Consider the following 25230-nt stretch of genomic DNA (forward strand, 5'->3'; position numbering starts at 1 on the left):
ATTAATAAAAATGATAAATAATCAAAGATATATATCGGTACGCACTCCTCATATTAACAACGCCGAACTAAAACTGTTTGTTGCCATTAAAGATGGTGGGATCATGCGGCTTATGTTGGGATGGATGATGAAATTGGTTGTGGAGTTGCTTTTTATTTTTGAATGTTTTTTGTACGTTGACACCCCTATTGTGAATTGGTGAGTATGAATTAAAATAATTATTAATACCCGTGTATATGTTACGGCCAATGTCCGAAGTCTGAGCTTTTCGTGAAGTGGCTAGTGTTTTATGGCCAGTATGGGAAATGTTAGTCCCATTAACGAGGGTGTAATTAGGCAACAGCTTCGGTATAAGGGGCAGCTTGGCGATTTTCGGCGACTTTTTTTCCCGGCGCCAAACATGTTCGAAGACCCCATCAAAAGTCGCCAAGGCCGTTAGACACATTACTGGCGCCGAAAAAAAAAATCGCCAGCATAGAAAACAATAATGAAAACAGTGTGGAAACAGCTGTCGTATGGTCCGCCACTTGGCGATTTTTTGGCGCCCAACATGTCTGATGGCCCGACGAAGAGTCGCCAAGGCCGTCAGACACTACGGGCGCCGAAGAGCAAGCATAAAAATAGAAAAAAATATCAGTTAAATATGCGGCATAAATATTCTATGCATTAAAAATAAAACCCGGACCCTTTTTTGAATAAACAGATCCGGGCATGAAAACTTCTGTAGGTTCATTTTAAATAATAAACCGATAAGACAGAAGGCATGACAATGGATGAATAAGTAATAAATACAACCTGATCATTAGATAATAATCCAAATGACGGGAGCTACAGAAGGGAGGAATAATAATCCAAGAGATGCGCTGGAAATGGAACAACGGCTGTTTAGAATTTTTGAAAAACACGCGGTGAACGTAAGAAAAATCTTGTTTGGCGAAGCCAGCACCATCTGGTATCACCCAGCGAAAACTTGAAAGATGTTAAAAAATACGGCAACCCAGAGAGCCATTATGACGGTCTTGGCAACTTATCGCAAGGAAAAAGTCGGACCATACCGCATCTGTTCCACAGTTATAAAAAATATCATGAAACACAAGAAAAATGGAAACATAAATAAGATCTGGATTATAAATATGATTTCTGGGTTCATTAATAAATATAATATGAGGCTGTGGGACGCTATTGATGCTCAAGCAAGCATAAAAATGCTATATTATAAATTAAAACCTGGACTCTTTCCGGGAATCCAGGTTCTTATAAATTGAAAAGGATACAGGGGCATCCTGTATGCAGAAAATAAATATTGGAAAATATTAAAGGTAAAACCTCAGAGATATCCAATATAATTAATTATTCCGACCCGCACACTGCATTATGTATACAGGGCTCGGCACGGGTCACTTTTTTCACTAAAAGTCACTTTTTTAGAAACTGGTCACTTTTATTACGTATTTTCAGGCCCAGGTCACTTTTTCCACTTTTTTAGCAAAAAAACCTCGGTCTCGCGCGCTTTTCTGCTGTCAGTGTTTTTCTTTTCTTCAAGGAGGAACTTTACCTGTTCAATATCGCTAATTTTCTCCCTCCCTTCATTGAACTACTATCGAAGGCATCTTATCTTCCCGGGAGTAAGACGCCTTCATATACCTATCGTGTATTAAGGAGTTCTACCAATACCTTCTAGAGCAGAAGGTATTCTAGAAGGTATTGGTTCTACCCGGGAGCATACCGTGTGACGTCAGCATAACTTGATTTCAAGGCGCTTGGAAAAAGAAAGCTCCTTGGTTAAAGAATCGTCATTTTATGGAAAAGCCGGTCGGAAAAAAAAAACTAGCATAAAAGGCGTACTTACAACAAAAAATTTCCCCCCCCCCATACTACCATTCTTTCTTATTTCCCCACGTGCTCACTCGTTCTTTTATTTACATCTTATTTTAAAATTGATCCTTTATTTTATTTGTTTTAAAAAATTTTAGTCCTAAGGGCCGAATTCCTTTCTTGGAGCATCGAGCAAGTTACATTTGTTGTTTGTTCTATCGTTACTTTTGTTAATTTTTTTAAATGTTATTTGAAATGACGATTAGAGAGCCCGTGCAGAAGCTAACTTACGCGCAGCGGGAGAATACCAAAGCGCGTATTAAAGACGCGTATTATTAATACGTATTAAGCGTATTAATACGTTTTGGAGAATACTCTTGTAGCTGGCCAAGGTTAAAGAAGCTCGCATGTATTTTGAATTTACTTACAATAAAAAAAAAATCATCCGATTGAAAATCGCGATCTATCGACAAATAAAATTCGTACTATTTTTCTAACTGGATTTAAATCTGAGCAAGAAACCGTACCCCCAAATTTGATCGAAAGGAGAACTATTTATGAAAAGATCACAGAATCCTGCAATTCAACATTTAGTTTAACACAAGGGTTTCCAAATCAGATGAAAATTTGTCATCAGGCTGATAAAAACTCAGTTAACGTGCATGGGAGCCGTAACTAGAGGCGGATTTAACGATGGGCACACACCGAGCGCGCCTTTGGCCCCTACTTCACATTTTTTTCCTAATTTAAAGGGCCTAATATTAATTTTTTTTATTCCCGGGCCGTAACTTAATTTAGAGCATCTTCACGATACTGATTGTTACTTAATATTGTTGGATTGTTTTCCTTTTTTTTTCTCTCCATGCACGTGCGGGAACCGGTTGTTCCGACGCTGTATGCAAATCGGCGGCGGCGTACTCTCACGGGAGCACGGATATATACATAGACTTAAGATATAAAGTATTAGTATATAGTATTATTACTCTGTGGATATATAGACTGGTTTTTTCTTTATAGGTGAGATGTCTGTTTTTTCCGCATGGATGTATGTCGGGATTCGATTTGTTTCTCCCTTTTGATTGCCGGCCGTATTTTTGATGAACGAAAATGATCTTGTTTTTTGTTTTTGCAACTTTTACGGAAAAAGAGTTCAAAATGAACTTCTGATCATTGTTTTTCTTCAGCTCAGTCGGTGCGCTCTGCCCCCCAACAAATATCGACATCTTGCGCGCCATTCTTGATGTGTAAAAAAATCTTATTTTTAGACCTCGGAAGTTATTAAAACGTTTGTCTCGAGTCTGTTATGACCGCAATAGGAGAGGGCGGGGGTCTGGTTCCACGGGTGTTGAACGAGGAAAGGTGCCGAGTTTACTCATTTTCTGTTAAAAAGAGTGGATACCGGCCCCGAGCGATAGTAAATTTTCGTTCGTACTTGCGACCCGGATTGCTACATACCGTGATCAGATCCAAAAGCGGGGGGGGGGGGGGAGAAAACAATGCCTTGGACGGCGTTTTTGATGGAATGGTATATTTAAGAAAAGGCAATAAAAATTCCTTTGCAAAATTATCGAATTTCACAGTCAAGGGGCAGTAAAATTACGTTTCCCCTCCATAAAAAACAATTGTATTACGGCCATGGTAAATCGGGTGTCCCGGATGGGGACGAATTCACTATTTTTGTTCGTTGAAAGTTACGGGAGGAGTCAGCGCTAACGTGGCGACTTGTTTTCGCGCTAAAATAGGTAGCCCTGACAGCAGCATCCATAAACTCTGTATCAACCGCATTTATAAACCCCGTATGTTGTTGATTCAATTTTTGTGTTCATTTCATCCTAATTTTCCGTATTTCCCGATATATTTCTATCGATTTTCGCATATTAGGTTAATTCATATTATAAATTATATATTTTTTTGTAATTTTTTATGTGCCCTTCGTCAGCCATCTTGAATTGACTACCGCAAAACGGCGATTCCTTGGCTCGAAAAAAAGTCGCCACGTTGGTGCTTACAAGGTTCATGGGAAATTTACCGGGCAAGGCCGCTGAGTCTCTTTTTCTGTTAAAAATTACGGGGGGAAGGCCAAAATTATACTTTTTCCAGGGGTAGGAACACTGCGCCAAAATTAACATCTTGCGCCATCCTGCTCCAATAGTGGTTTCGTATTTTTCTGCGCCAAATAGCTAATTTTGCTTCGTATGCCCAGAATTTCTTAAAGGTCGCCAAAAATTTTTTGTTCCTGCTTACCGTGAAACGATTCTTTCTAAGAGCGTGTTTTATATATATTCCACTGTACGCCTTATTTAAACTATCGGCCTTTCCATCGTGAAACCGCGATAATATCCGTGATTGTGCAACTGAAGATAGTTTGCAATAGTCTTTCAGCTTTAAAGTGCGCCGCTGTGGTGGTCGAGTGGTCATAATGACGGACTCGTGTCGCGGGGACCCGGGTTCGAGCCCCATCGTCACCACAGTGGTGGTCGGCTGAAGTGGGTTTTCTGTGGTTCCCAACTTCAAGGCGCAAATGCAAGCCGATCTCTCCGTTAAAAAGTCTCGCCACAGAGAGCGACAGTCCTACAAACAGTATAAATATTCAGTCATTACACTACACTCACTTCACTTCTGAGATATAGATGGCAGCACTAAAAAATCATACACAACACTAAATACGCACTCAGACTGTTAGGTACACATACTTACACTTCCGGCACAACTCACTAGGTAGTAAATTGCCCATGGCGATAGACCTGAGTTGTGCTCGGCTTCAAAAAAAAAAAAAAAAGCTTTAAAGTGCAAATGCGAGTCAGTTGCCGTTTAAAAAAAAGTCGCCACTGGAAGCAGCAGAAATTACGAATGTTAATTTAGAAACTGCCGAATAACGAGTGTCAGATCACCAATCTCGCCAAATAATAAGTACTTAATCGCCAAAGGTCGTGTTGATTCTTCCGAAATTCTCCCCCCTTTTGCAACAATTTCTTTCCGAGTATAAAAAAGTTATAGAAAATTTTTTGCTCATTTGAAGTGCTGCTGTTCAAGACAGCAAATAGTGCCCTCAGTAAGCAAAAATCATCTTAAATAGACTGGTGTGAAAAATTTTATGACAGCCTCTCTTTCAAACGATGTGTCAAAAGCCTGAAACACCAAAAACAAGCTGATGAAAAGATTTTTGATAACAAAAGACAGTGCAGTTTTATTTTGAAAAGGGAGGAGGGTTAACGAAAATATTCTTGTTAATTTCCCTGCTCCAATAAATATCTGCTGAATTTGCTGCTCCAAAACTGCTCAGAATCCTGAATTTTGCTGCTCCGAAATGGACTTTGTCACTTCCCACCCCTGTGTTTCTGGGTAAAGGAGTAAATGTGTTTTTTTTTTGCAGGGGTGTATGCATGGCCCCCACATCCTGAAGCAGGGCCCCTAGGCTGGGATCTTTTACGGGCCCCCTGACCAGACTTTCACGGGGCCCCCCTTTATGATGAATTTATAGCGTGAAAAAACAAAAAAATTATTAAAATCCTCCCGGGCCCCAGGGCTGGAGCCTTGTCAGCCCACCCTTTGTGGGGGCCATGGGTGTATGTTGTGTGTAAAAAAAGGGAAAATATATATTTTTACAAATTTCAAAACTGGTTTATTTTTTCCCTCACCCAAGGACAGTATTATTTTGGTGCCCCGCCTGTAAAATAGTACTCGCCCACTTTTCCTAGTCCAGCCATAGGTGGAGATAGACTTGAAGGTCTTAGGGGTGTGGCACGATGACAATTGATATACATCATATACATGTATACATCAGTAGGCTCTGCCATTGACGCTGGGGGGGGGGAGGGTGGATTGCCCCTCCCTCAACATATAATAATTAAAATAATTTAGTTAATTTAATAATTTGAATACTTTATTCAATTTAATAATTTAAATATTTTATTCAATTTAATAATTTAAATATTTTATTCAATTTAATAATTTAAATGATTTATAATTCAGTAATTTAAGTAATTTTTTAATTTAATAATTTAAAATGTTAAAAATTTAATTTTATGGTTTTTAATCATTAAGTAAATTTCTTAAAATTTGTTGGAACATATTATACAAACCTAGGTATGTAAATCAAATTTGTACTAGTTAAAAAAAGTTTGAGTACATTTTGTATACTGTCATTCATAGCATGACATGAATGAAAAATCCACTGGAATGTAGATGGGACAAATTCTCTCATCAAATTTTGTGTTATTTCATTTTTTTCCCTTCTTTGAATGTGAAAAATTTTTCCCGCTTTGAAGTTTTTCCTGCTTAAATTGATTTTAAGATGGGTTGTGCAAAGCAACATGGGGGAAGGCATTGCTGCTGTTACTTAAAAGGGATGTAATGTAGTTATTCTCTCACTCATAGTTGTTGATAAATTTGATAAGTTATTCAAAACTTTTCTGGTTAGCAGAATGCGTTTGAGTTTGATTTAATTATTTCTATCTATTATGTAAAAAAAGCAATTTCAATGAGTTCTATTGAAATGCAAAGTTAAAACTAAATTCAATTTCAATTCATTCAATTTGGTAATAAAAATTCATTGTCCATTTGGTCTCTCTCTAAAAAATTTTGGTCACTATTTGGTCACTTTTAAACATTTCGGTCACTATTTGGTCACTTTTTCAAACATTTTGGTCACTATTTTCACTAATTTTGAGGCCATGATCCGTGCTGACCCCTGTGTATACAGAAGGAAGAGAAAATGATCTAATCTCCCAACGGTTTTTCAAATTATTCTAAACGCCACGGCTATAACGTGACATCATTTGGAAGAAAAAAGAGAGAATGAAAAGGGAGAAGACCCATTTGAAAATTTCAAAAGACGTGCTAGGAACAGGGAAAAACAACAACCAGCACCACCACACTGTAGTTTTTAACAAAGAACATTCTAGAACAATGACAATGCAGAACACAGTGCATCGGCGTCTTATCGTCGGAAAAAAGTCGCCAAGTTGACATGTCCCTTATACCAAAGCTGTTCCGTGAAAAGTCTGACCTTAAAGTCGAAGATCCCAACTAAGCCAAGGGGACCCTGATCCAAGATGTTGGCACACCAATGGTATTAACCGTGGTTTTTATTGCTCACTGTCTAAAACCTTGCCAACACGGTCTGAACTCAAGTTATTTAGAAAATAATTCTACCTCATAGCAATGATGTACATGTTACCGCCAAATCCTGAAATCTGTCAATTTTCGGGCATTGGCCAGCCAGTTTGTGAGATGTCTGGAGATCCCTGCCCAAAGAAAAAGTTTGATCAGATTCATCGGTAAGTTGGTAATTGTTTTAATAATTATGGCCATTTATGATTATATAGTTAGCTATTGAAACCCTACCAATCAAAGAAACCTGAATACCGACCGCTATCTTAGGGGATTGATATCAATATTTTATAGGGATCTCCAGCTATATATATCTTTCCTGTAATGTCCAAATTTCCACAAGATCCAATGCAATAACAACAGTCAAGATTGAAATTATTAATTTTCATCGACAGAATTTTAACAAATTTATGAATATAAAAGCACTTATTTTTAAATGTGGATAGTCCTTCGTCATTCCCCGCAGATCCTTACCATTACAATATAACATTCATTTGTGATCAAGATGGCAGTACAAAATTTCCATAAAGATTGTATGAAATCTAATTTGTCATTTTACATTTTTTTGCTCAAGCTTTATATGCTTGTTTTCTCTCTCTCGAATAGGCTCAACTGTGTGTCACAATCGTAACGCCTGTTTCTTTTGCTTTCTTGTTCCTTTGTGCCTGACTGCACTTTCTTTATATGTAACGAGTCGTTTGTAGATAAAATTTACCAGAAGTATTATGGAAATGGAGCCTAAACCGCAGTCAGAACCAAAGAAGTCCAAAGGTCACAAATGTTACTTTTGTGGACTTCGTTTCGCAAATGTGCACGTGTTGAGAAAACATGTTAACACCCACAAAGATAGAGACATGGAGTGTGAAATTTGCAGTAAAGCATATTCCTCGCAGTGTGGTTTGAAAAAACACATGATGATCCATACTGGAGAGCGACCTTACACTTGTAATTTTTGCGAGAAATCTTTTCGTCAAAAATGCACGTTACTCAACCACATCCAATGCTTGCATAACAGCAGTAAGACAAATCGGTGCTGTTCGACTTGTGGTAAAAGATTGCGATCGTCCGACAGGGACTGTTCTCAGTGCTGGATTTGCAAGTATGCTGAAAAGGCTGAATGTAAAAGTGCTGAGTTTACCGGGGACTTATGGAGCCAGGAAGAGGAAATCCAGACACCGGCTGGAAACCTTAATAATTCTTCCGTAGATGAATACGAGTCTGAAGTTAACATGAGTGAGTGCTTCGATCCTACAGTTTTACAAGAAGAATTGGTGCCGATCGACGACCCACTAAAAATGGAGCTTGGGCAGACGCAGGCAACAACATGCCTCATTTGCAGCGAGTCTTTCCTTTCTGTCATTCACCTCAGACAGCACACAATCGATGTCCATAAAAACACCAGGCTTTTTATGTGCAAAGAGTGTGGAAACCGGTTTTCTACTCATATCGCTCTAAAAAACCATGTAATGACTCATAACGAAGAAAGACCCTTCACGTGCCTGACTTGCGGTAAATGTTTCAAATCTCAAGTAGCTCTTCAGAGTCATTTGAACACTCATCGGGAAGACAGGCCATATTCGTGTAAGATTTGTGATGCCACTTTCAAGACTTATTTATCATTAAGAATACACTCAATCACACACCAAACAGAGCGCCCGTTCATCTGCAAACAGTGCGGTTATCCTTTCAAGACATTAGACCGCTTGAAAAAACATATCATCGTTCATACCGACAATAAACCATACAAGTGTCACACATGCTTCAAAGAATTCAAGCATCCTGGTAACCTTGGACGGCACTATTATCTGCATGTGGGACAGCGTTTGTTTATCTGCCGTGTCTGCGGAAAAGATTTCGCTCAGTCTGGCGGGCTGAAACAGCATGAACAAGTGCATAATAAGGAATATGAACAAAACAAAAAGTTCTCGTGCCCTCTGTGTCATAAAACATACAAGTTGGACATTATGCTTCAGAGACATCTCGTTAGTCATCAATAATCGTACGATTACAGATTTTTCACTTTGTATCTTTAAGAGACTGCTTCATTCATGTTCTCTACTCAATATAGTAGTTTTGTGATGCTTTATTGTAGATTGATACAGCTTCGATCTCGCAGTGGATCCTGTTTGAGAATTTTTTTTTGAGACATTTCCTCATAAAATCTTATTTCATAATTCGATTTTTTTTCCATATTAAAAAATTTCCTGTTCGAGACTCTTTCCCCGCTTAAAATCTTGTACTACACTTGTAAATAATGTATAGCCCTGAATATGATGTTTCCGCTGTATGCAGGGTGAATGTGACCAAAGGGGTGATAGACAAGCCCAAGTGGAATGTGAAACGCCCCACTAACCCTACCCTATCTAGAACAGTTTTTGAGTTGTGATGGATAATAATCTATTATAGAAAAAAAAAGTGTCGCGTGTAAAAAATACAATTTGTGAAGTTTCTGAAAAACCTACATGTAACCTGAGCTCATATTTGGAAAGAACAAAAAAAAAGGCTATAAGGTGACTTTATTTTCATCAGAATATCTAGATTTTATGGCGAGCTATAAACCCTAAAATATTGTAAAAATTCAAAATCGAGTTGTTACGTAAACACTCATCTGGTTACAATCTGTCAAACTTACTAAAAACTTGACTATTGCGGCAGCTTGTGAACAAGTCTAGAATAAACTGTATCTGTGTTCTGGTTCAGAAGAAATTTAGCCTTTTGTTTGTAACTCATCGTTGAAATCTGCATTCATCGAACTAATTTTAATAGGTTTGTGGCAATTCAATTTTTAACTTCACTGATCTCTCGCTGCTTGTGGCTTACCAATAAATACAGATTTCCTGTATTATTGGTACAAAATCAAATTGTCAAAATCTGTTATCGCAAATCCAGAATTTCCCTCAAATATCTATTTCGAAAGTGTCTGGAAAAGAAAATCTCCCTCATTGAAATTTAATACAAATACAACGCCACAACAGACAAAATGCCCAACGAGGTGGCTGATAAAAAGATTCCCATAAAAATATGGATGTCACATATTTCAAAAATACAGCAACCCAATTGAAAATGCAATTAACAAAAATTATAAACAATATATACACATGATAAAATATTATACAATGCCCATAAAGAATACTTATGATTGTCTTATTCTAAGAATGGATAGCTTCTCGATTTACCCCAACATGTTTATCGTATTTCTTTTTAAACGTGTCAATTGTGTTACAATTTACTACCTCCGGGGGTAAGATATTCTATTTATTAACAACCCTATTAGAGAAAAATTCCCTGCGACACCATAGCCTTGCATTGTCCCTCACCAATCGATACTGGTGTCCCCTTGTAAAAGCAGTCGATTGGCGGTGTACTAAAAGTTCATGGTCCATCCTATCCATCCCATTGAAAATTTTGAACACTTCGATCATATCTCCTCGACACCTGCGTTCATCCAATGTAAACATATTCAAAAAATAAAGTCTCTCTTCATAACTCAAGCCCTGTGTGCCAATAAGGACATGCGTAGCTCTTCTCTGCACCCCTTCAACCAAGTCTATGTCCCTCTGTAGGTATGGTCTCCAAAACCTTACAGTATACTCCAGTCCAGGACGAACTAAGCCTCGAAAAAGCGGAAGAATGACTTTAGGAGAACGCGAAGAGACCTTTTTGAAAATGAGACCAAGCATTCTATTCGCTTTTTTGACCACCGCTGAACAATGTTCAGAAAACCTAAGCCGCTCGTCAATGAGATATGGTGCCTTTTGATGATAATTTCCAAAATTTTCGAGAGGGAGCTCGTAAAACTCACCGGACGATAATTTGACACAACTTCTCTACTACCCTTCTTAAATATCGGAACAACGTTAGCCAGTTTCCAATCTCTTGGGACGATACCCTCAGCAACACTACTCCTGAATATCTGTGCGACTGGCCCCAACAATTCATTAGCACCTTCCCTGAGAACCCTGGGATAGATATCATCTGGTCCTGGTGCTTTGCTTGCACACACATTTCTTAGAAGATTTAGGACCTCCACGTCTTCTACTTGAATATCGTTGAGGGTTTTATTACCCCATGCAACACCCGTATATCGAATATCATTATCTCCATTAAAAACCGACGAGAAAAAGTCATTGAAAGCACTACACATGCCTACATTGCTCTCTACCCTAGAGCCTCCTATCGAGAGGGGGCCAACTGTCCCCTTACATCCATTATTGACGTATCGAAAAAATGATTTTGGGTCAGAGCCACTGTTCTCTGCCAATCTAGATTCAACTTCCATTTTACTATCCCTTATCGCTTTCTTTAACTCTCTTCTTTTATCAGTGAACAACGATAGGTCACCTCGTCCACTTTTATACTCCCTGAATGCTCTTTTCTTTTCAAGATAGAGGTTACGCACGCTATCCGTGAACCATAGAGGGTGCGATGTACAAACACGCCTTTTTCGAACAAAGGTTATGAGATCGTGCAAAACAGAGGACAGTTTCGTATTTAATTCCTCCCATTGACTTACCACCCATACTGATTCCAACCGGTCTTTGAAAACTTCCGCTAACCTTCTTCTCAAAACATCAAAGTTAGTTCTCCGAAAACAAGGAACCAGTCTTTTGTTATCAACCTTACCTGAGGAAAAGTTACAGTGAAATCTGACAATACGATGATCACTGGAAGAAAACTCTTCCCCCCCCCCCCCCCCCCCCGAAACATGTTCAACTAGATCCTCAGAATTAGTAAGAACTAAATCCAAAATAGCAGTACCCCTAGTGGCTTCTGATACATGCTGATACAAAAAATTTTCGAGCACCAACTTAAAGAAAGTCTCTTTCATACTGATTTCCAGATGAAAGGTTCTCCCAATCAATACGCGGGTAATTGAAATCCCCTAGTATGAGAACCCTCTTACGCTTACACATGTAGGAAATTTCATCATGCATTTTGGCAATGTAGTTTTGATCCCTATTCGGTGGATTGTAGCAAACCCCAACAATAAGCTTATGACGTCTTTTGTTCTCTAAGTTCAACCCATATGGTTTCAATATCACTTCTCTGCACGTTACACTCTCTAGCCTTCAAACAGGATTTCACGTATATCAACACTCCACCCCCTTTCCTATCAGATCTATTTCTCAAAAAAGTATCGTATCCTGAGATGTGTAAGAAAGATTCATCCCCATCGTTTGCCCAAGATTCTGTAATGGCTATAAGATCCAAGCCTTCCACAACTATCATAGTTTCTAAAAAATCTTTCTTATTACCCAAGCTCCGGGCATTTATTAACACACATTTTAATTTGCCCGGTGATTTAGTGTCAATCGAGAAGCCATCCAAGTCAGAGGTGGGTAATTCCCCGTCAGTACTGTTGTGATTATCATTAACTAACCCGCATTCCCGACTACGTGGTCTGGGAGTAAAAAACCTGACCTAAGACTATCGTAAACCTCCCAGACCCCTCTCTTATTTAGATGGATCCCATCCAAACGAAGCCACCTATCGGTAAATGCGGGAAGCTCCAAGAACGTGACCCCAAGTGAGGAGCAAATGTCCTTCAGGCCTATATTGAATTGGTGGATCCTACTCCTATATCCCCTACTACCCCTTGGCAGCACTGGAATCACTGCCACATCTGAACCCCCCTCCCTAGCGGATAATAGTAAATCCCTGTATTCTGACAGAGACTCACTAATATTCGCTCCTACCTGATTTGTTCCCACCCACAGAATCACCCGCAAGGGCAACTTTCGGCGATGAAAAACGTCTCGAACGTTGCCAATCTTCCCCCCAGGAAGACAACAGCGCTCGAAACCCCGAAAATCCCTACACACTCGGTTCCCAAGTTCCCTAACCATAGAATCGCCGATGATTAAACCCCTATCACTATCCCCCTCTACCTCATCCACGACCACCCATTCGCCCTCTAAAATGTCGTTGTTCGTGGAGATTGCTTCTTCATCAACAGGTGGCTCGACGACCAGAGGCTCCGTTATAACCGGGCCCTCTAGCACCCTAACTTTTTCCCGTAAAGCTTCGACCTCGAGTTCCAGCCTTTTCCTATCCAAGCACCCTTTACAATTGAAACTATCAGCTACTATACCCCTAGACCAGGGAAACCTCCCGTCGCAAGCTCTACACAACACTAGTCGAGGCATACTAACACTATTGCTAAAGCTAGATAATAATAATACTTAAAAATAGGAAAATGAGAAACGTTAACTGGAAATTAAAATAATGTAAAATACATTACTATGCAAAATATACGAAAAAATTACGTAAAGTAGAATGCTCAGCACTAAATCACGAAGAATAAAATAAATATGTATATAAAGAATACAACACCCTCTAAAAAAAGTATTAAGCTACGAAGTACAATTTATACTTATTAGAATTAGCTAACTATCTCAAAACACTAACACTACAACAATAGGCCCAAATGGAAGGAAAACAAAGTTATTGAAAGTACCCGGGAAAAAGTATACACTGTTTGTAACACTAACGTCCAAAAACCTACGAATTAATATCAAAGAAGCAAGAAAACACAAACCTGGCGAAAAAACAACGAAAATGAGAATGAGAAAAATAAATTTAAGTCAATCGAAAATACACCACGAAAATTAAAAAAAATTAGAGCAATATAATAAAAAAAAACCACTTATCTCACAATCCAACGTGCGCTAAAAAAAAAGAAAATCACAGCAAAATATGACCCAAAAATAAACAACTTTCTAAGTAAAACTCACGAGAACGAAGAAAGACACAAAATGGCGCACTGGCGTGACGGATAATCCTTCGGTAATCAACCGGCAACGGTTTCGGATAAAACTTCTTCTATTGGTCGGTGAGCGGAGCGCGATAATAGCACGTCCGTTCCCAACGACGGCGAAGACGAATGTCTTCGAATGTCTATCCTAAAGACAGACAGTAAATTTCGTTCTTGGCAGACATTCCTGTAAAATTTTGATTATCAGGTTGTTTGTGTAGTTGCAGATCATTCAACTTTCATTGGCAGCACAAACACAGACATATCTCAATCAGAATGTGTTATTTAAAAAATGCAGAGTTTATTTTGCACATATGAATAGTATCGGTGAGCATATGAATAGTTTGCATGTATGAATAGTATCTTAAGTGACCCACAGTGCAGTTTCTCATCACATTTCCAGATGACTTAAGTGACTTGCTGCCCAGTTCCAGAGCACTTAAACCCCATTCAGAGTACAATTCCATATCACTTGAATTACTTGCAGCACATTTCCTGATCACTTAAGTGGCCCATACTCTTCTAAATGTTGAACACCCTTGAGGTAAATAAAGAATTTTATTAAAGTTACGGTATCATTTATTCTCAATTCAATGAGAGGCTTTGAAACTATTTGCAGTAAATCGTAATTAAAGGGGAAAAAATAGATGATTCATCCATCATATATTTTGATCGAAATACAAGATATTAATCCCTTATATGGATTCACATGTCTCTTTACGCATCTGTATTCTTAAACTTTTTCTTTTTGTAATTACTTTACTACATGTATGAACGAACAAATTTGTGAAATCTAAATTTATTCATTCATTTAATAGAAATACATTGAAATGTGTTCGTTTATATCGTCATCAATGAAATGTTGAGCAACACATTTTTATCTCTGCTGTGTGGATATACTAGGGCTACCAACAATGGTGGACAAATCGCAAAAAAAAACAAGGTGCCATAAAAATTTTAACCCGAAGAAAAAGGTCCAAAATATTGCTTCTTTTGACTTTTTAAGAGCATAATGACCCTCTTTCATATGTCAGCAGATATGTTGCTATAAATTCCAAACATTTCGTGCTGCTCTCAGCCTGCAATTTAGTAACTATGCAAAAAAAAATTTTAGTTGCCATGGGCGGCCTGGCACTTGTCCAGCCCTGGTTATCAATTTACATGACATGGAAATGAGGATGCACTCCCTCAGCAAAGTCTCACCTATTTGTGTTTACATTAGATAGTGCCACAATTCCAGCAATGAATTTAGTCATTTCCGATACAAAATAGCTGCTTTCAATATGTGTGCAGTTCCCTTAAAGAATGTTTTTGAGGGGATGCTTTTAACTGGAGTGTAGGCCTATTTGTTAAGAAATCGGGTATTGAGTGTTGTTTCGCTTACTTTTTTTATTTTTTGAGGAAAGATAAGGTTCTCAATCTTTCTTCCAGGGCCATCAACGCATGGGAGGGCTGAACGAGTCTAAAAATTTATATGCCTTAATCTGTTGTATATACTAACATTGCGCATGTGGTTGAAACATGACTGGTCAAAATTTTTGCATGTCCTCTGGTATGTCTGGCAGTTGGATTTGTTCAGCTCTGAGTCATAGGTCCTTCCGGGGTCTCTATGATAGGGATCTTTATGTTGTGCTATGTCTTAAAAAAAATGAAAATTGCTGGGATTGTACTTCCAGCCAGGTAGGAGGCCCTCGGGATATTACTTTTTCTGAAGGCATGACCCCTCTATGGTGAATTTACAGTGAAAGAAAAAGATAATCTCCCTTCAGAGCTGGAGCTCTATCAGTCCCACTCTTAAGGGGACCATGCCTTAGGGCTCATATATGATGCTGTTGTGAGAGCCATGGGCACAGCATGTTTTTGCTAGATGATTTCTTGAAATTGTGTAAATATTTATTTGGGGGGTGGGAGAGAAAACACGAGATAAACACTTATTTCAGGGTGCAATTTTTCCCCCAGGAAACAAAAAAAAAACCCGTAAATAAGGGTGAAAGGTAGAAATTTCAAAAAATGTTGGAAGGTGACTAAAATGACAAAAAATTAGAATGTCTGACCCAAGGGGGGACTTGGCAGTCTGGTCCCCTCGAAATGTGTGAAAATGACCGGAAAAAGATGGCCAAATCTATTGTTCTATCACTTTGGTCCCCCGAATGGAATTTCTGGCTACGCCCCTGGTCTGACCTACTTGGTTTGAAATTCCCGCGCCAAAATTTTCGGATAGAGCTCGTACTGCCATCTAACAACGTTGTGCATAACCGAAGTGTGTCAATCTGTCACTAGATAGCAGCACAGATTCTCCATTTTCTATCTGATTGGGAAGACAATCCAACAGATCTGTTATCAATGAAAACTGTTCAGAATTGATGAATATTGAAATTAGTTCACGGCTGATCAATGGTAATTTTTATTCTATAAAATAAAAAAACTTCATATTTTAAATTTGAAAGGCCTAAATAAACAAAAACGGGACATATGGTCACAAACTCTTTCAAGTATAGTTTGTTTTGGAGTTTCTCCTCGACTCGTGCAAGAAGTGAGCCGAGTGTTTATTTTGGTATTGGGGTTATATAAGATCAAGAGATGCCTGATACGACATCACTTCCCACAGCATTTCATGATTCGGGTCATCCAAGTCAATCTCTAGTGCAATTGTTAAAGGTCCGTAAATCAACGATCACAATTTTTTATCATCACGTTAATATATTTTTTTAAAATAATGTCTATAGACCGTGGCTGAAATTTACTTTGAGGTATGTTTCATCACGGTCTAGAAACGAAAATCTACTGTCACCCCGAGACCAGTATACATTTTGGCGCCCCCTCTCGTTATTTTGGCCGGAAAAAAGTGTGAACTCAGCTCCCTTCCTGGTCAGGGGCACTAGATCCCCATGCCCCCCAAAGCCAGATTTCTCACGGGGTTTATTATAATGAATCTATAGCAAGGAAAAAATGCGATGGTAACCATCAGACCCACGTTTGTGGGGGCCCTGCCCTGTGAACAGGTCAAGTTCACTATATATATTTTCTACTAACCCGATATATCAGTGAAGGCCCGTTTACACGCTTTAAGTGTGATTAAGTAAACTGAATTTTAAGAATGCTGACAATAAGGGCTGTTTACATAGGTTTAGTTGTTAAGCGCTTGAGTAATTTAGTGAATAAAGACAATTTTATTTTTTTCATTAAGTAGACCTACGCATCTCTTGGAGGGGCCATTTTGCTCTCTCACGTGGTTGTTTGGCGTGAATGAGTTCACACTCCACAATCTCCTACTTTTTTAAGTTTCAATATCTCTGGGATATAAAATAATGGCGAAGTGGTCTGAAGACACCCCACAATGAAGTTCATTGAGGATGTTGTAAATACTGGAGCTCCAGAGTTTTGACGTTGAGTTGAAGATAAACATCATTCCACATACTCCCAAGAACTTTAAAAAAATGAAAGAATCGGGTGCACAGAAGATAACTGTGTCCTCTCCCATAATCTTTTCGGCTTACATTGATTCATCTCCTCTTTAACTTGGATTAAAATGTAATAATATGGCTCTGATCACACACCACACAATCTTCATCCATTGTTACAAAAGCTAGATATATATAAAATATTATCACTATTATATTCCCATGCGTTGCGCATCTCTCTCCCTGTTGAGTGATTGAGTTGATTTGAGGCAAGCGCAACTGCACATGTGCCAGTTACGCTTGCCTCCATAAATATCCAATGTGCATCTACTCAATCACTTATCGTGTGGACACTTTTTTGAACAATCAGCAACTTAAAATTTAGTTAACTACTTAATGCTTGTAAACGGGCTGTAATTCTCAACCTTGCGGTGAAATAGGATTTGACAGGTCGTTAAAAAGGCTCATAGAGCTGTACAAAAAATAGCTTTATCTCTTCACCCCATCGGAAAATATAGCATTATATACCTACTTCTTTCAGAGAATCCAGCAGTACTTCCTGTAGAACCAGGGGCCTCGTGTTCATAGGGGAACATACATGAAATCTGGTATCAGTGGTGGCTGAAGTGCACCTGCTTCCAGGTTCCAAAGCCTCATATGTTGCCCCTAAATATGCACCTTAGTTGGAAGCTAAAGACCGCTTCTGAGGAAAATCTGTGGGGCAATAAAATTTACACCTCTCCCATGCAGGGTTCGGTTTCTTCCGTGACAGTGGAAGAAACTGAAAAATGTGCATTAATTACCATTTAGTTAAAGTACACATAATTAATGCTTGTTATTTCACCTCATTGGTTGTGAAATAATACCAAATATGTTTCAAAAACAATATTTTTTCAACATTTAAATGATAAATATCTCACCAAGAGATGCACAATATTTAATATTCCAATAAAGAACACATATTAAAACAAATTATTAGTTACCGCTCAAAATAGTAATCTGAGTATAAAAAATATTATACAATTTAAAGTATAACTAATAGGCCTACATGCTTGTAGAAAATAATTAGTTTCATATCTTCAGAGATGTTAAGTGAGAATATTCTCAGAGAACAAGAATATTCTCCTGGATGTAAAATTTGGAGAATAATCGAGAATATTCATTTTTCTTTTAAATAAATGTTTTAATAATCTTGTTTATATTATGAAATATAAATCAGTTTTCATTACCTGAAACATTTACAACAAAGCAATTTTTGACACAATCACCCCCAATATGACAACTTTTAGTTCGGGAATATTCTCCTGGTCATGGTGAGAGATTTTAAAAGTTTGGTTATAAAGATTTTAGAAACCTTTAGATTAAAACCTTAAAAAAATTATTTTAAAATTAGATAAATTTTCAGAAATAAGTTCAAAATAAAGTGCAAAAGTCAAAGTTGATTGACAAAGGAAGCTATTCTTATACAATCACCTTCATGGGAGATATAAATAATAGTCTTTCCAGAGAATATTCTCTAACTTCAGAATAATTCTTATAATTTTAGATGAGAATATTTATCCAGTAATTTGTAAAAGTGCTCTTTCCACAGAATATTTTCAAGGGTATTATATATATTTATATTATAAATAACAGGAAAATATTCTCATCAAGAATAAGAATAATATTCTAAAGTTATTCGTAATAGTAGTCCTTCCAGAGAATATTCTCAAATATGCTCCTCGAAGAGAAGAATATTCTCAATTTTCTCAATATTCTTTTTCTTCTGTTTCACCACTTGATATTTATGCTTGACACTCACAACATTTTCCATATATTTTGGTATTTTATTTTCAACTTTCCACTTGCGGACAAAAGCAGCATAATTTTATTTTTATAAATTACATTTTTATTTGTATCTTTCCCACCCCCTGTAAATTTTATGGGGACAACAGATTTCTAATTGATTAATTAGAATAATAGACTTTCAATACAAAGTCTTTAGATGAAACATTACTGTAGCTTGATGTTGCAGTCAAGAAACTTCGATTTTTTTGTTTACCCCCCCCCCCTCCCTCCCCCTTCAGTTGAGATCAAACACCTTTTTTCTGGTTGCCTAATGCGAGAACAGACATTTTTACAAAAACTCAGAACGTTGAAAACGTGCTTTCCAGAAGTAATAGATTTCTCTGAACTTAAGCACGCAATAAAGTGAAAATAATTTTTAATTATATACAGGGTGGTTATAAATAAACTGACACTACTCAGATAGCTACTGGTAGCTCCTATTCTGATTGAGGTATTTGGATGAAACTTGGTATATAGGATATAAGGAACCTTGGGGAAAATAAAGATTCAGTATCACAAAATTGTTTAATTTTGACCACCAGATGAAAAGCAACACTTTTTTATCACCCATGGCCCAAATAACATACATACCAAGTTTCAGTGAACTATGGCCACCACAGCATGCGCTACACAGGTCAGAGTAGTACAGTCGGATCCCATTATAACGAACTCCAAGAGACCGGAGAAATCACTTCGTTATAGCAAAATTTTGTTATAAAGGAATCTCGGGTTTTAGCAATTCTTCCTATGTAAACTTATCTGGTGGATTAGAAAAGTGTTCGTTAAAATTAGATTTTTTTCGCTATAACAGTATTTGTTAAAACAGGATTTGACTGCATCAGTATAATTCAACTGACACTCCTCAGCTTAGCTATGCTGACACTACTCCAAGCTGTGTAGCACCCGCTGTGATGGACATAGTTCATTGAAACTTGGTATATGTTATAGATATATAAATAATGCATTATTTGGACTATGGGGGGGGGGGGGGAGATAGCTGTGATAAAAAGTGCCTTTTTTTTTCACCCGGTGGTCAAAAATCAAACTTTTATTTATATTGAATCTTTATTTTCCCCATGGTCCATATATCCCATGTACCAAGTTTCATCAGAATGGGCACTACATTCGTCTAAGTAGTGTCAGTTTATTTATACCCACCCTGCAGGGTTGTTTGGTTTAAACCAAGTGGATTTTTTCAAAAAATCAAATAAAAAGTTGCCTAAATATAATTTTTTTTCCTTGAAAAATATCACATTGGTTCATTATTAGCCAAAATGTTTCATTTTTACCACATTTGATATCCTTGGGGTACATTCTGATGGTATATCTTTAAATGGCATAAGATTTTATAAGTGGTTTTTTTCAAAAAGTCTCATAAAAGTGGCCAGATTATATATATATTTCATATGAAGTATCTTAGTTATTTAAAGTTATATACAAAAGCCAAAATTTCTCATTCTTACAACATTTTCTAACCTTTGGCTACATTCTGATGCTCTATATATCTTTAGCAAATTCATAAATAAGGATTGCATCACACATCTAAATGTAGTGGTGTATTATCTCACAGGGTTTCTTTTTCCCTTCACAAAGAAGCAGCTATAGTAGTGACACCATCATTCTAGGGGCACACAGGTGGTTTTATAATCCAATAAAGACACCAGCTGTCCCTAAAAGACAAAGACTAGTGTACTAGTAGTTACATTACCTCACAGACATTTTCATTTTCTTTCCCATAAGAACTAGCACATCTCCTACTGTATATCTCCCAGTCTTAATATTCAATAGTTGTTTTTTTTATACTTTCACACACACACTGTTAAGCCCAGTTAATCAAGGTTCTACTGTATAGTAGTAACAGATTTATGAAAAATAATCAGCTATATACAGGGTGATTATAATTTAAGTTTTGATTCCAAACTATACAATAAGTACTGATCAGAATGACTTGAAAATTTGCATGGATACTCCTGAAGCAGTGAAAGTTTCTTTCGCAAAAGGGAAAAAAGTGCAAGTAGTGTAAAATGTGCAAGTAGATGATGCTGTACTTGGGCAGCAGTATAATCTATTTTGTGCAACCACATCATTTCAACACTTCCACGGCATCAGTGTGTGGATAGAACTTCTATCAAGATGCACATTGCAATACCAGCAAAACAGCTGATGAAGACCCATTTTGATAGGATGCACCTTAACCCTTGCAACTTCTGGCTGTGGGGGGGGGGGGGTACCTCAAAATGTTATAAACAATGGTCAGATTGGAAACTTTGGTGAATTGCAATCTCTAGCACATTCCCTATATGCTAGAAGTTCCTCAGGAATATTAACGCGGGGTGGGGGGCGTTTGGTTTAATAAAGCTGAATTGCAAGCACATCTACATCATGACCATGTCATACTCCGATTCTGTTGTTGAACAAAAATTTTTGTGCTTTCCCCTTCAGGTTGAAAACATATTTAACATTTCTTAAGTAAATTGTAGTTATTTGTTGAATTACTTCAGGTTTTTTGTGATGTTTCCATGAATTATGAAATCGCGCAATGCTATAATTAAGGTATCATTTTGCCATGACTGGCTATCGTTTCCATTCTGCGAGCAACTTTCCCACATGTTGGATGATGTCTCTAATTTTACATTTTCAAGTATTTTTTCCCCCTTTATCAAATAAAATAGAATTTTTTCAGGAATATTCATGTCAATTTTCAAGTCATTTTGACAACCGTTCTTTTTTTACAGTGTTTTGAAATCAGAACCTTAGTTATAATCACTCTGTATATCGTATAAATCATTGCTAATTAATCTGCATTATTTATGCTTCATTAAATACATTATATTCACCTAATTTTTATTACTTTTTGCAAAATAGCTTTATAATTAAGCATACTGAAAGTAACTGGAGAAAAACCTTTATATACTATGATTAATAACATTGAAAGAATTTTCAAACAGTAATCCATTGAGTTAAGCAAAAAAATAATTAAATTGCAAAAGTTGGTTTTTGTTAAAATGTAAGAAATATTTACTGATTAATTAGAATGGGAATAGTGTTAATTACATTAATAACCATTTTATTTCAATTAATTATTAGAAGTTTGATTTTTCGGAAATTTTATTGTTTTTAATGTTAATACTATTTAAAACAAAAAAGCCGGTTTAAACCAAAAAAACCCGGTTTTTTGGTTTTTTTACCAACCCTGCCACCCTGTATACCTCACAACAAAAGAGAAGAGAAGGATTATAAACGAAATTGTTTGCGGGATTATGCAAAATCGCAATGGCTGCATGGCTTACAGCAGGAGGAATTCAAATTAGAATTATGCAAATGGACTTTATGCTGGATGATTTTTCAGCTATAAAATTTAGCCTCCTTGTCAGAGCTCTCATTCTTACGAGTACTTTTCGTTTAACAATATACAGCGCCATTTCCCACTGGTGGTTAGTTTTTGAACTTTTCTCTTTATTGGGAAAAATTAAATCCTGTGGCCTCCTTTAAACTATTACCAAGTTTGATAACATTTCGTCCAGTAGTTTTCCATTTATGGCCATTTCAAAGTGGAACTTTAATTATAAAGACCCTGTAAATAAAGAGTGACGAGAAAAAAACAATTTCTGTGCCAAATATATTTAATGTAAACAGCTGGGGACACAATTTAGGCCAATTTCTTGAGACTCGTCCAAATATGTATCAGTTTAAGTGAATTCCCAAGGTAAAATTTTAATGACCATATTTCATCATATTAATTATGGCACATACAAATCTATGCCATTTTACTGGCATGGCTTATACACAGAAGTGCCATCCCTGCTGCAGCCGACCATTATGTTGGCCCTTGAACTGTGAGAAGTTGGCCAACCCTTCTCTAATAAAAAAATAAATCTATTGGTTTCCACGTATTTGACTTTTTTGATGTTTTGGACAGTAAAATCTGTATTTTCCTGTTCGAAACCCCAACCCTGTTCTGTATTGCAGTAGAATTTACTAGCCACTGTGTGGTCATGTGGGCTTCAAGCTGGACTCGTCCTGAGGATCCAAGTCCAAATCTGGCAAAGTGGTGGTGGACACTTTGGTCACACACCACACTGACATTGATTTTCTGCGCTTTTCCAGCTTTAAGGCGCAAATGCAAGCCACCTCCCATTTGAAAAATTCTCTATGGAAGGTGTACAACATCATACTGGCGTAACATGAAAATTCAAGCATTTCCATCTTTACTTCAGAAAATGGGAGACAGATGGCAACACGAACATAAAACAAGCGCATACTCAACAACATAAATGCATTAGAGCCACACATACACTCAGAACACCCATTCTAGCATGTGCCGATTTGTTAGAATTTCCATAGAGGAATGTGTACGAGATACATATTTGGTTAAGTCATAATAGAATTTACTCACCTTTAACATACCTGTTTTTTTCCGTTTTTAATACACAGTGATTTGTCACAACATGGAGCCAGTGAGCGCAGAAGAAATCAATTCATCGAACATCGATGCAACTGACTCGGAGAGGCCAAAGAAATCAAGAGGTCATCGGTGTTACTTCTGTGGCCAGAAATTCCCAGATGTGAGAACACTGAAAAGACACATCACTACCCACAGAGAACGGCCACACGTTTGCAGTATCTGTGAAAAGGGCTTCACTGACCCTTCGTCTCTGAGGAAGCATAGACTCACTCATTCTGAAGAACGCTCTCATCTATGTGAATACTGCGGCAAAGCCTACAAGCTGAATTATAACCTGATGCTGCACAAAGCGACAGCACATTCTCGCATGTTGGGATGTGTAACATGCAACCCTAATCTGCTCCAGCAACAACAGAGAAAACTCAGTAACATAGAACTCACTGTCCACAGGTGCCGAAAATGTAAGCTAAAGGGGAAGAGAATCACCAGGGAAGGTTTGTTCAAGTGTGCCTTTTGCGAGATTATGTTGGAATCGAGTAAGGCATTGGATAGCCACTTGTTGGAGCATGTGAATGAATCATCCGCAGATCACAACTTGTCGCTACAACCACGCAAGTTCAACAAAAACTCTTTTGATTGTGCCATATGCAGAGACAAGTTCGATTCCGCCAAGGACCTGACTTCCCATTGGCTTACCCATAAAGACGGACCATTTTATTGCTTGGAATGTGATGTCAAATACAAGAAGTGCAGCGAGTTGAAGAGACATATGTTGGTGCATAAGAAGAATGCGTTTTACTCCTGCTCTTTCTGCGACACTTCTTTCAAGTCATCTTTCGAACTCAAGCAGCACCAGCTGATGCACACAGAATTACGCCCATACAGTTGCGAAATCTGCAACTTCGCTTTCAAGTCACTGAGCATTCTCAAAAAACACAAGTTGACTCACCAGCAAGACAGGCCATTCGAATGCCAAACTTGCGGCGGTAACTTCAAGTCCCTGTACTGCCTGAAGCAACACAGGATGACCCACAGCAGTCAGAAGTCGTACAAGTGCGGGCTCTGTGACAAAACTTTCAAATACAGAGTCAGCTGCCATCGGCACATGAGATTTCACACGGGAGAGTTGCCATACAAATGTGTTTTGTGTGAGAAAAAGTATCGTCACCCAAATGGCTTAAGACTGCACCTGCAAACGCACGTAGACAATTCTTCCGATTTTAAAGAACAGACGTGTCCGATATGTGGCGCCATCTACAAGACTCTTTCCAGGTACCACAGGCACATGTTGCAACATTCAAAAGCCGATTTCATCGAATCAGACGATGATAATCTCGATGACGGAAGTGCCTTGAAAGAAGCTGAGGTTTTCGCGGATGAATAACGAATGACTTTCGATTCTGCTCAAAAATTACTGTATATTCTAGTATATCGAAAATATCCAGCAGCAAATCAAAATTCTGTCATATAGAATGTTAATCAATATTTTTACACGCATCGAATAAAATTACATTCACAAAATGATTTGTCTTGTTCAGTACTTTGTAAGGAAATATTTACATATAGCGGGAGTCAGAAGTTTTGCAATTCAGAAGTGTTGTGTTTTCGCTATTCGACACTTATCAGCAATTTGACTTTTGCTGAATCGTTGGAACAATGTTTTCTACAGATGTCTTTATCTGACAAATTTATGCATTTGCAGTCCCTAACAATTGGGACAACAAATATCATGTTGGAGGGTCTGCGTTTTCTGCAGAGAGACTCTTTTTAAATGGGGGGAAAGCATCTCCAAGTTGGAAAAATGCAGAGACCCAACCTCCGCCTACCACCACTGCTAGTGGGGTTGAAACCTGTTTCCTCATGGTACAGAGGATGTACCACCTGATTCTTAATAAGAATGCACTTCTTAACTATGG

General features: G+C 37.7%; 2 protein-coding genes across 2 annotated transcripts; both read left to right on the top strand.

Annotated features, from left to right (window-relative positions):
• The first annotated feature begins 55 nt into the window (after window positions 1–55).
• Window positions 56–9820, top strand: LOC149086319 (uncharacterized). Its single transcript, XM_089232339.1, has 2 exons — window positions 56–198; window positions 7534–9820. The coding sequence occupies exon 2, from the start codon at window positions 7653–7655 to the stop codon at window positions 8922–8924; it is 1272 nt and encodes a 423-aa protein (XP_089088465.1). The 5' UTR covers window positions 56–198; window positions 7534–7652; the 3' UTR covers window positions 8925–9820.
• A 6405-nt stretch (window positions 9821–16225) lies between these two features.
• Window positions 16226–24838, top strand: LOC149086320 (uncharacterized). The gene is made up of 2 exons (XM_089232338.1): window positions 16226–16339; window positions 23344–24838. The coding sequence occupies exon 2, from the start codon at window positions 23358–23360 to the stop codon at window positions 24696–24698; it is 1341 nt and encodes a 446-aa protein (XP_089088464.1). The 5' UTR covers window positions 16226–16339; window positions 23344–23357; the 3' UTR covers window positions 24699–24838.
• Window positions 24839–25230: the final 392 nt, after the last annotated feature.

Source organism: Pholcus phalangioides, unplaced genomic scaffold, assembly GCF_987345545.1.
Source record: "Pholcus phalangioides strain wild (caught in Gottingen) unplaced genomic scaffold, Ppha-v1.0 ptg000005l_1, whole genome shotgun sequence".
NCBI classification, from domain to species: domain Eukaryota; kingdom Metazoa; phylum Arthropoda; class Arachnida; order Araneae; family Pholcidae; genus Pholcus; species Pholcus phalangioides.

Bases quoted from the DNA above. Each gene is read 5' to 3' on its own strand.
- LOC149086319 (XM_089232339.1), top strand. From the start codon at position 7,653: ATGGAAATGGAGCCTAAACCGCAGTCAGAACCAAAGAAGTCCAAAGGT.
- LOC149086320 (XM_089232338.1), top strand. From the start codon at position 23,358: ATGGAGCCAGTGAGCGCAGAAGAAATCAATTCATCGAACATCGATGCA.